We start from the raw sequence: 12761 nt of genomic DNA on the forward strand, positions 1-12761 counted from the left end.
ATGTTGGGCAAGGAACCGTGACCCATCGGCCGAGGAATTGGACAAAGTTTGTTCACTTTGTGAACATAATCAAATTGAGAATGTGCAGCACATTCTCTTTTTTTGTCCTATGTATGCCCATGAGAGGAAAAGATGGATCAAACCGATATGTCTTTTATTAGGTTTGAGGTCCTGTGGTCAGGCTCTGAGAATTTTGACTACTGATACTTCACAACAGATTATATTTAGTGTGAGTAGATTTTTACTTGCCATTTGCTACCGTAGGAAAAAAATGGGCTTTCAGTTGTGAATTTAATTCCTAATCTCCATTCACATTGTCCTATCTATGGAATTGAGTTGTTTATAGTAGCACTAACTGCTTTAGACAATTGAATTTGCTTACAGAATTATTGAGGTGTCCTCCCGTCTCATATGTTTTTATTGTCATGCTCCATGATTATTCAACTTTTGTTGCACAGTTAAATAGAATGTATTTTCCATTTTATTCTTTTTTTTTTAGTGATTGTGCTTACGTTATTGACATGTAACTTTTAATGAAACGTAATGTTTAAACTGTTCTTTTATGGCGTAATGCCGAAATAAAGATTTGAAATGAATGAGTCGCGCATCTGCTACTTCACCTCCAGCCTTACCGCCGACTGCACTATAGAAACGCATAGGACAGAGAAGGCTGCCAAATGAAGTCACTTGTATTCTAAAAACAACCCGCAGTTCAAAAGCAGGTGTTGCTTCTTGTTCGGTTCTTTTCCTGGTCTAGTCTACACTGCCTTCCTTTTCAGGGCACGGGGCACCGTGCCTATTGCCACAGTTTTCGTTGAATATGATCTTAGAAGCTGCTTCGCAGCACGTTCTCATAATACATCAGCCTTAAACACAGAGAAATAGACGTAGCCTCCCCGCAGGCCTCTCCATTGGCATCCATATTTCTACATAATTATCTTTTTATTATTTTACTCATATTCATCCACATTTATAGAGTGAGTGCACTGTAGCCAAGTATCAGTGTCCATATTAGGTAGGATGCTTGTGGTAAATTTCGTGTTTCACCCATTTATAACCAGCAAAACTTCTTTATCTGTCTGTTCTCCACCAGAGAGGCAAACAAGCATAGGCAATGCCAATATGTCTGGCTTTAAAAATGCTCCCCGGTAATGCGATTCTACAAAGACTAATTTCATCTTCAGAAATTGCAAGAAAAGGACTCAACACCTTTGCTACCTCATTCCATACAAATACACTGTCATGAACGTCTGTGACAACCAAGTGCATAATACTCTCCTAAAGCACCAACCAACCTACACTCCTTAAAGTCTCATGCTCTGCACAGCCCACATATAATATCAGTCTCGCCTTTTGGACCTTATACGTATTTAGTTATGCAGCACAATGTCCTTACTGCAACAACATTAACCGTTGCATGGCTAAACACTTATAAGGTCCCAAAAGCGAGACCTATTGGCTATGCCAATGCTTGTTAACATTAGTGCTGACAACCCTGCCTGTCCCAGGAAGGCGATCACTGCTAACAGTATAGCATATGGTGGCTACTAAAATAACCTTGTCTGATCTGGTCGCTATTACAACACTCATTAGTAGTTCAGGATAAATTCTGGACATCATCATAGGTGGACACAAAATCAGAAAAAAGAGGTGTCAGGTATGTCATATTCTAGGATTAAACCAGACAGGTATGTCTAGACATATTTCTGTTTATTTATAGCTTTGAATAAAAATTTAAAAATAAATGTGGGGCAGCAGAAGTAATGTGTGTGCGTTTGTGTGTGTGTGTGGCGTGTGAGTGTGTGCATGCGTGGGTATGTGTGTGTGTGTGTGTGTGTAGGAGAGAGAGAGAGCAAGACAAGGAGACAATACAGGACAGGTAAGGGAGAAGAGAAAATGGGAGGCAGGGAAAGAATGTCAAAAGACTGAGAAAGAGGCATAGAGAAAAGAATGAGATGATGAGGGAGACAGAAAGGAAGATAATGGTTGAGAGAGCAAGAGAGAGAAGAGAGAAAGAGAGAGAGAGAGAGAGAGAGAGAGAGAGAGAGAGAGAGAGAGAGAGAGAATAAAATAAACAGAGAGATAGTGTGATAGGATTCACAGGCAGGGTTATAGAGTGTGAAAAAGAGAACTGGGGAGAGAGGAAGAAAAGGAACAGGAGACAGAGAGAGAGAAACAGAGACTGGAAGAGAGACAAAAGGGGTGAAGGGAAGGAAGAGAGAAAGGAGGGAATGTAGAAGAGTGTGTAGAAGAGGGCAAATGGATGAGGGGCTACAGAGAAAGAGGAAGAAAGAGATTCAGAAAGATGGAGACAGAAAAAAGAGGCAGAGGAGCGAGAGCTTGAAAGTGACAAATACATTCTGCTAACAGGGAAAAAAGAAAGTGGGGTGAAAGATGAATTTCTGTAAGTAGAGAAGAACATGATACATAAAAACACAAAGTGAATTAGAGATGGTAGACTGGAAGTGAGAGATAACGTCATATGGTGAGACTGTCTGGACTAAATGGTGGGAGACAGGAGAAATATAACTAAAAAGAAATAGAGAAAGAAAGGTGAAAGGAGTTTTAGGGTGGCTTGTGATTCTGCTACTGCTTAGGGTGTTCTGAATGGCAGGGTAGCCGAATATTGTAACCAAAATATCATCAAACAGAAATGTTGTATTCCTAATATTCTTCACAAAATATTTGAATGGGATGAGTAACAGAAAATATGCATCCAAGGCAACGATATTTTATTAATGATATTTAGGAAACAATATTTCAGTCAGACAACATTTTTGCTAACACTATTCTGGAGTACACCTGTTTCTGAACCTTCACAGGGTGTCAGTCGCTGGTCAAGGAGGAGGGCAGAGAATGGGGAGTGCAGCAGATGGGCCCAGTTGAGGTGCAGACATGGAAAGTGGAGGAAGATAGAGTGGACTCTTGAGAACCCTTTAAGGCCACGCAGCTAGCAGGGATCAGAAAAAGGAGGAGGGGCATTCCTTAAATTGTGGGGGTGTTCAGGAAAGTGGTGTGGGCAAAGATGTTGAGTGTGAGGCAGTAAAAGAAGAATGAGTAAAGCTGTGTTATATTGGTGCTTGCAGCCCTGACTCCTTCAGCTGATTTAGCACTAGGCACTTCCCTGAGAGCCCGGGGAGAGGCAGGAGAGGCTGGGAGATCATTCAGGGGATCCCACTGAGAGGAACCAAGGCCTGTCTGTAAAGTAGGAGTCAAGGGGAACAGTACAAATGGTGTCAGGCCTGGTATAAAGACTTCATAGAAGCTACGTTATTCCCCCTTTCCCTCAAAGGATCTGCAGATAATCCCTTCCTGACCTAGTCCATAAATTTCACTGTAGGGCACAAATCTGAAGAGAGAGGTGGGGGGGAGGGGAGGCGGGCAAAGGGACAGATTAGGGAGCTGGGCTGCAGTTTTATAAAACTATGTTAGGATTTTTGTTACTTGCTATTCACTATTATATTTCTGTAGTGCACCGTTGCATAATTAAATTTCAACAGCCAGAGGAAAATGAACTATCAGTCACACAGGAAGTGGCAAAACACACACTAAAACATACACAACGAGCTTTTTCCTAATACTGCAATCGGTTTTGGGCTATGGGCCAAAAATCTTGCGATAAGTGACTCTAATTCATGATTAACGCCTTTGACCCAGTGCAGTAGACGTGATTGATGAAATAGGCAAAGCATTGCGTGAGGTTGCACATTTGTTGCTGAATTAGCATATCCTTAGCATTCTAACTCTGGCTGCAGGCAAATGTTTTCCCAAAGCTCCCTTCTTTTAATATCCCGCCTGGAAGCAAGCCAGCTTTACGCAATGGAAGCCTCATTGAGAAAACGTGTGCACTGCTTCACAAAACATATCTCATTTCTAAATGAGGATCTGAAGGGTGTACTTTACATTAATTACTCCGAAAGAAACTTTACCAGGCCTTTCCCCCAGCGTGTCACCCCTACCACCAACCACGAAAGCTGATCCGCCTAGCCTCGAATGGAAATTGTGACTCACAATTTACACAAAGATCTTTTTTGCAGAAGAAGTGGGAAGCTCCTGAGGTATCTTTCCACCGAAAAACTGAAGTTTACATTTATTTGTATTCTGGCATCTGCTTCAGATTTCATGGAGATTATGTAAACTCTGCTCTGCACACCAGCACACAGCTGAGCCATGTGCTTCCAGCTGAGACCACCCTATGAGCTCCATATGTGCTGAGCTGCTGCTGGTGTGCGGGATATATATGTTTCAATAAAGAACATGTTATATAGCACATGGCGGCCCAGATGTTAATACACATTAGAACACCTTTATTAAGCTAAGGACTCAACGCCTGCTCCTATAGAAGAGCTGAGAAGCAATACCATGGGGCAGGCAATTTACAGATGACAACCAAGGGGGGAGCTCTCCCCTAGATTTTTTAATGTTGGCTGATTTAAATCTGGTTGACTGCATTAGCTAGCATACCTCAGTCACCCACATGGATACTGGCTAGAAGTGAGGATTTACCTCACGCACCCCCATCAGATGTGCCTCCCAATAGTTACAGTCTGTTCTGTAATCGACAAAATGTCAACTTCTCAAACCAAGGGGCAAATTTACAAAGAAGTGATGCAGCACAGCAACCAATGTTGCTATGTTGATTCTATGGGAGAAAAGCATAGAGCAGTCATATCAATTATGCTATGGTGATGTTTCTCTCTCTCGCTGTGCTAGCCCACTTTTGAGTGCCTTGCAGCACACCCTCACACACACTCTTGCACCTTATGCAAGGATGTGTGAATGATGTCTAGTCTAGGTTTTGCCCTGGAAGGTTTTCGTTCTAGTACAAAATACCAAAATACTATATTTAGACATTGTTTAAAACATTTCCAAGTATGCATGTGTGCTGTTGAATACGACACACATGCAAAGTGGTAGAAGTTTATAGAACAGAATATTTTCTTCAACTTTACACCTGCTTCGAGCAGGCATATTTTTTTATGCAAATCCCCGTCTAACAATGTTGGTAGATTTGGCTTTGCATCAAACCCCATGGGCGGTTGCATGGGAATGCCGAAGACACACCTCCTTGATGCAAAGTAAAATATTTTCCCCTCCACCTAAAGCGGGACTTTCAATTCAAGCATCTCTCTCTCACCTTTAAGGACTGGCCTGATGATGCTCTTTCTTCACAGGCCTCCTCTGCCATGGATATTGTAAGCCACTCTCAAGCAATGAGGTCCTTGCAACACAAAACCTTCCTTGTAACTCATAACCATTTGTTTTAGAATAATTCTAATACCGAAGGCTAAGATTTCCCTTTATCCACCACCATGTGCTGAAAAGTCATTCCTTTACACTCCTCCCCGCATGTTCTTGTCAGGTTCCTATCATTGTAATCCACCCTTGAGGTTGTTTCATTCTAGCAGTGGAGGTGATCCTGTCCCCTGTACCCTGGCCATGCCTAGCTACACTGTGTACCGGTAAAACAACCTTCTTTGGAACACAGTGATGCCTCTTTACATATTGTCTTGTGATCTCTGTAAATGTAATCGTTATGTTATATTATGTTATCATCATTTCTAACATTTGTATGGTCTCTTAGCACTTTTAAGTCTGACACTCCTTCCACACGGTTGCAGGATTCTCATCAAAAGGAGTGACGGTGGTCTGGAGTCAATACATTTGGTTAGTAAGGATGGTTCTCTCAAATGTATTATTTAACCATGGTTAATTTTTGTGAATGAGTATAAAGTGTGCCTGATCCTGAAGCACCTCACAAAAGGTTACTCAGAATCGTACGTTGAGTGAATATTGTTCTTAAACTGTGTGTACTCACACCTCCAGGGCACTTTGTGAGTCCCACCCCACCACAACAGCTGAACTACTTGTGAATCACTTTAAACAAACATTTTTAATGCAATAGGTCTCACATTTGCAAGAGTTTAAGCTATTAGCATTGTAAATGACAATGCCCTTTTTTATGTTTTTTTAAAGTAACACATATATAAAGAGCATTGTCATTTCTAATGCTAATAGCTTAAACTCTGGCAAATGCGAGACCACGGTAATGGGGGCCGCGCCTCTTTCTTTAGATGCTGCTCGGATCCGCAGAGGTTTCAGTGAGCAGCGCCTAAAGAAAGGGCTGCTGCCAAAATTAAAGTGACAGCACGGTATGGGGCGCTTTCACCCAAAAAGAAAAAAGAAATAATTAAAGAAAGATTCTGTAGCAAGGCCGCTAAAGCCAAAGCTAATTGCGCTGTAAATAAAGTAAATAATTAAGCACGGCCCCTAAAGTGAAAGCTGACCACCCAGTAAATTAAATAAATAAATAGGCACAGCAGCTAAAGTGAAAGCGGATCGTGCCGTAAATGAAATACATAAATAAGCGCGGCTGTTATACTTAAAGCAGACCGTGTTGTAAATTAAACAAATACATTACTAATAACAATATAAAAGTGTGCGGCATGCTGCGACATCGTGTGTGGAATAGGGGAAGATCATTAAAGAAAATAGTGCTCACCGGCTACATAAAGCAGACCATGTAACAACACAAGTAAAAAGTCTAGTCCTTATGGAATCTTACAAATGCAGACAAGGCGGGACCAAGGAGGGACTACTAAGCCTATTCACGAATAAAAAGCAATGATTTTAAAAGGACAGTAACAGGAGCCAATTGAAAAGTTGGGCGGGAAATGGGGGGGGCTTCTATTCCATACCTCAATAAAGCATGCCTTGCAGAGCAGCGCATGTGCTGCCCAGGCTCAACCTAAAAAAAAACCCAAAACAGCTGAGTATGCATAGATATACCCAGCACATCATGCACACCTGTTTGACAGAAGCATTCACCCTTGACTTCACCCAAAAAGACCACTCTTTCACATCCAGTATTCCAAAGAAAGGATCACAGATTGATGGATTATTCAGGGAAATATTATTTCTTGTTGAGATGATTTAGCCCCGTGGCCTCGCAAGATGGTCTACTACACTCACTCGGGGGGAGAGGTGGGAGGTGAGGACCAGGCAGGAAGGTTGCTGGCCATTTGAGGCACCAACTGTTGTGTCCAGGTGACCCCGTGAAGCATGGACTGAGATTCAGCAGTGGAAGGGGGCATACCCTCTCCAACAAACAAACATAGCATGATGTTGATTCATATTGTCTGACTACGATGTCTCTAAAGACTAAAAAAACTGCTTGGTATTGGGGAAATATTGTTAGTTACATTGCTTTTGTTCCAGGATGCCATCTATGGAAATCCCTCCCTTTTCAAGCCCAACAAACCAATTTTACATTCATCAGTTCCACTAAAGCCTAGAACTCTCCATGAGCCTTTCTAGCAACCCCGCCGTCTAGTAAACATCAGTCTGATGTTTTAGTGCTGCTATATGCCTTCCAATGGTGAATGTTCTGTATATTTGCGACAACAATAACCACAAAATGCTTTACTTTGTTTGCCTTAGAGTGTGACCATTGATCAGAAGAAGGGTGCGTTTGGCAATATATAGTTTCTTAAAGCAGATGTACAAACAAACAAATTACAAAATAATTTGCACGTTTTGAATTATACAGTATTTTCTCTGTTACATTTTCCAGTGTAAAGAAACACTGCCAAAAATGTGCGCATTATTAATTTGAACTGCAGTATTTAATTTATTTGACTATAAACGTCAACACTTACTAAAACAACTACAAAAAAATAATACTAACCAGCAGCCTCCTTTTGCCTTCAAAATAATCCAGGAATGTTGCCAGTGATCTTTTGGGGTTTGGGACAAAGGGTTTAACCGCAGGCTTTATAAATTCCTCATTCTCGCTCTTGTTTGGCTTTTTGCTTTTCTTAGTGCGATCTTTCTCTGGTTTGGCCTTCTTTTCAGCTTTTTCTTTTTTAGGAACCTTTTCATTTCTTGTGAGTTTCTCTTGTTTTTCTAGTTTCTTTTTCTTTTTTTCTGCTTTGTCTGATTTCTCCAGCTTTTTCTGCTCTTTTGATTTTTTGGGCGGGACATTTGGCACATCCACTTCCTCTTCCAGCTTGGCTGTGGGTTTCCCCGTGTTGTATTTATCTTCATATTCGTTCGTGAGTATTTTCTCAGTTGCCTTTTTCTTTGGCACCTTGGGTTTGGGCGGCTTTGGTTGACTAGGGACTGGCTGTAAGTCTCTTGCGCTGCCTGTCTTTTTATCTGTTCGGTTATCCACAAACTGAAATGAGGTTGCTTTGGTGTAAGGATACGCTGTTGTCGTTGGGACAGTAGGAGAGTGTGTGTAGGCACCATAACCAGATTCTTTTCTGGGTTTGTTTGGTATTGCTGCATGCTGTCTTTCTTTGCGTTTGTTCGTCCTTAGTGGAGTATAGGAGCTGTCTGTGGTTATGCCCTTGGTTGTAACCTCCGCAGTCGTGGGAAGCTTCTGAATTTCAAATGTGCTGTGCGCTCTTGTGGTCCAAGCACGCTGAGTGGTTGGCGGTGCTGTTGTGGTTGTTGGAGGTCTTGTTGCAATGGTTACTATTCTGGTTGTAGCCCTAGTAGTTGTGGTGGTCACTGGAGGAAGCGTTGTAGGAACTGTTGTTATCCTGGTGGTGGGTGGTGGTGGGGGAGGAGCCGTTGTAACTATCCTCCTTGTAGTCTTTATCTGAACATCTCTCGTTGGTTGAACATGATGACTCTTTTTGGGCTCTTCCTTTCTTGTAGGAACCTTTGCGGGATCGCCGCTCTGTGTGGGCTTTCCAGCTTGGCTGCCTCCATCTTCACTCACCTGTCCTTCTACCCCAGCCGCCTTGCATTTTTGTACAAACCCTTTCTGCCTGAGCTTCTCTATTTTTCTTATTGGGCTTTGGTCAACCACCTCGTACAGGGCTTCCAGCCTCACTGGATAGGGGTACTTTTCCTCTATCTGCAGAGTCTTCTTGAGGAGCACCATGCCAAATTTCCCCTTTTCGAGCTTGAAGGAACTCATCAGTTTCGGGATAAGGCTTGGCTCTAGCGGCTGCTCCAGGATCTTCCCCTCACTGGTGATCCGCCTGACTTTCCCACCTTCCTCTCCTTCTTGATGGAACAGCACAATCTGCTGGATATGCCTCTCGGCCAGTTCGCAGTATACGTCATCTTTGAGGAGGGTCATCATGAGGCGATAATAGCCATCGGAGGCATGAGGGGCCGAGATAATCCAGACTCTGTTTTTACCCGCAAAACTGGCTAGGATGTTAGGGGAGCTTGACCCGGAAGGAAAGCGTACCGTCCTGGAGCGTGCAGCTGTGCTGTCATCCTTCAGCAGCTGCGAAGTCTGTACAGCGGGCTTTTGCACCTGGCTGTTTTGAGCCCTGAGACTACCCACATGAACTTTGGTTTCAGTTGGCCGAGAAGTGGGCTGAGGAATCCTGCGTCGTACCAGAACCCTTCTCCTCCCAGTGACCGGAAGTTCTTGATTTGATGTAGGATGGAGTTCCTGCCTGTGGGACGGTTGGGGTGACCGCAATCTTCTCAGAATGGGCCCCGTTCTTCTGTCCTTTTGAGATTGGCCGGAGGGCTGTTGCCGGAGTTCATGGCTCCTTCTGTCGGCTTGTCCATTCACCTTCTCAGATCCACACACCGCCCAAGCTGCTAGCAGCACAGTCAGGTTGAATAACATCACCCAGTTCATGATGTAAGCCACTGGAGACAAAGAAAAGACAGATAGGTGGTAACTAACGAGAAGCAGAGAGGTTGACATTCTAATGTGCATTATACTCAGAAAACGTGGTCAACATGTTAATCAGCAAACAGTAACAAACCAAGAGCAGAACATTTTACACTATCCGACCAACTATGGAAGAAGTAGGGCTTCAGCAATAATAGAAATTATGTTTTCAAAAACATAGACAGTACAGACAAAAATAACCCCGAGGCTGCACAAAGGTCTAGTTCTTTTAGATAGCACCAAATCTAGGGGCAGATTTAGAAGCCCCTTGCGCCACTTTTGCGACACTTTTCCCATGTTAAAAGTGACGCAAAAGTGGCGCAAGTGGCTTGTAAATCTGCCACCTAGTGTTTAGACAATTCCGAAGAGCTCCTAATCTTGACAGTCGAAACAACCACGGCACGGGTAGACACAGTGAGTTGGCCAGGGTCACGCCATTTTGATTAATTGGAGCAGCTGGGATTTAAAACCCAGCTCACCAGATTTTAAAGTCAGGAATTAAATCATTTGAGCACATCTCCCGAAACGTACACCAGGATGAGCATACGGCAGATTTTTTTTTTAAATGTCATTATTCATAAACAAAACGTTTCTTAGACCACTGTACTGCGACTATAAACTTTTTCAGTAAATTATACTCCCTAATGCTGTAACGGTGTAGTACGTACATATTTTAAAATCAGTTTAGCTTTATGGCAAAACAGGGGTCCTAAAATGCGCACCCATTCCTCAAAGAATAAACTATGACATATATTTAGCACAATACCAGTGATCGGTTTTCTATAACACGTAACACCATGAGCAGGTGGGATGGATAACCTGTGAGAATGCACTCCCTGTTTTGACAGAAGATGGTACTGGTTACTCAGAAGACAATGAGGGTTGCCCAGGATCACACCTCATGAACAAGTCGTGAAGCCAGGACTCGATGTCAGCTCTCCTTGGTTTATCACAGTAGACATTTTTTGCCACTGATTATATAAACGTAGACATTCCACTGTGCGGACACGTTGTCATCCTAACGTGGTGGAAATGATAAACATGTACAATTGGCAGTACTGTAACGCTGTGTTTACCTTCACTCCGCCGTGCTTTGCTGCCAGTCAGACATCCATCTCCCCTCCTCTGAAAAGTCAGCTTTTTTTAAATTTCACAGCCCATGGTCCGTCGTTTCATCCCCCGTCGCCTTCTCCGCTCCTTTGTCTGACCAAAGCGCCGGGATTAATAATGTCTTTCCCAGACCTAGCAGAGTCCGGGCAGTGAGTGGGGCGACTGCCGAATGTTTCTCCCTTCTCCGCTAACACGCCTTTCTTCTTCGCTTGCCTCAACTCCGTCCACCCTTGGCGCTGGACCCCGTCCCAGAGTTATAAAGATACCTCAGCTCCGAGCGCCCGGCGCGTCTGCAACAACCGCTGGAGAGCAGCGGAAAACTTCGGCAAGAATTTAGCAGCTCAGCAAAACACCGCCTCCTTCCCCACTCCGAGGGAGGGCGGGGGATGAAATTTCGGAGGGGCTGAAAACGCTGTACATCATCATAAATCACTCTAGGGGGGGAAAGGATGACCCGGAGACCCTAAAGGTTACTCACACGAGCTGAATGATACAGCCGCCCCCCCCCCCCCCCCCGCCTAAACCAGATTATTTTGTTTAACACAGTCCAGTTCATCAGCCACCAAACCCTCTTTCAGAACTCCAGTGTATGTGGTTAACTCGCTAATGAAAGCTGGCGAGGGGGCACTGGACAGACTCTGAACGACGAAATACGAATTAGTAGCGCCGACGTCACGTTCAAGGGATGCTGAGAGGACACGTCAGATTGTTTTTTCCATTTGCCTAAATGGGCCGATTTCTCACCAGGAGAGATTACAGGTTAGCTGAGCGAGAAATATGGGGCGGGAGTGGAGGGGCTGGGGGGGAGGACTGGGGGGGGGGGGGGGGGGGGGGCGGCGGGGCGGCGGGGTATTTGCGGAAAGACCAAATCTAATAAGGGTTTCGAGAATTAAACCTAGGTCTTTAAGTGGGATGAAAAAAACGGGGGTGGGGAGTCTCTCAAAGGGGCGTGGCCAATGTAATTAAGGGTATGGCTTAAAAACACTTAAGCTAGAACAGTCCAGCCCGAACTGCCAAGCCATGTCTTCCCTGGACCGGAAACAAGCTGTGCCGCCTGACTTGTATTTTTCAGTTCCTGTCATTGCATCCAGATATATGATACAACAAGTAACATCATACCTACAACGAGTCAGGACTATTGGCTTTGTCAATGGTTGTTAGTTGCATAAAATAAATAAGCAACAACTATTTCTTGTTGTATATAATATTGAAAAAGCTTCCACTTAAAGCCCTGGTGACACCACAACAGTGTTGCTGCTCCTGAGTTTCGAAAAGAGAAGGGGAAATCCAGAAAGAAACTGACTCTCTTTCAAGGATTTCCCTTCCCCTATAAAGCATACCTGGCATGACATCTTGCTGTAACTTCTCCACTAGTGAGAAGTGAGCAGTGAGCAGTGTGAGCAGTGCACATCCATGTGCCTGCTGTCACTGCAGTCGTGGAAAGAAACGGAACGCCTGTGCCAGGGCACAAAACAGAGCCCGATAGAGACCCGTTTCGAGGCCTCCTTAAAAAACACTGCCGGTGCTCAGACCCGGTGAGACCCGTCCCACTTAAAGCCCTGATTAAATCAATTGATATTTAGGTGATGCTTTTGCCTACAATAGTTCTGATTGGCTGCTATATGCATATGAATAACTTCTGTTAAAATCCTGGCGTGTTACTGGGATAGGACGGTGAATCTAAAGCATCTAATGCAACTCTGGCGAAGTCTATAATAGCAGCTCCCTTGCTCAAAATGAGACTCAATTACCATTCTAAAGTTGTTTGAGGCTGATCTTTTCACAAGAACATTTATTTGTAACAAGTGTAAAAGGTGCATTTTTATAACATATTTTTGAACATATAGGGCCCGATGTAGGTAGCCCTTTACCGATCGGAATCGGCCGAAAATACCGATTTTCGGCCGTTTCCGATCGGTAAAGGGCTATCGAGATGTAGGGGCACATTTTCGGTAATTTTACCGAATTGTTATCATTACCGAATCGGTAATATTTACCGATT

The 12761-nt window shown here is 43.7% G+C and overlaps 1 protein-coding gene across 1 annotated transcript in view; it reads right to left on the minus strand.

Annotated features, from left to right (window-relative positions):
- CCDC80 (coiled-coil domain containing 80) overlaps positions 1 to 11209 on the minus strand; it is a 315033-nt gene extending 303824 nt beyond the window's left edge. The window contains exons 1-2 of the mRNA XM_086934101.1: positions 10726 to 11209; positions 7688 to 9624 (exon numbers count right to left, since the gene is read on the minus strand). Coding sequence (XP_086790227.1) covers positions 7688 to 9613 — 1926 coding nt within the window. The 5' untranslated portion in view covers positions 9614 to 9624; positions 10726 to 11209. The remainder of the gene's footprint in view (positions 1 to 7687; positions 9625 to 10725) is intronic.
- Between the last annotated feature and the right edge of the window lie 1552 nt (positions 11210 to 12761).

This window comes from Lissotriton vulgaris, chromosome 8 (genome assembly GCF_964263255.1).
Source record: "Lissotriton vulgaris chromosome 8, aLisVul1.2, whole genome shotgun sequence".
Taxonomy (NCBI): Eukaryota; Metazoa; Chordata; class Amphibia; order Caudata; family Salamandridae; genus Lissotriton; species Lissotriton vulgaris.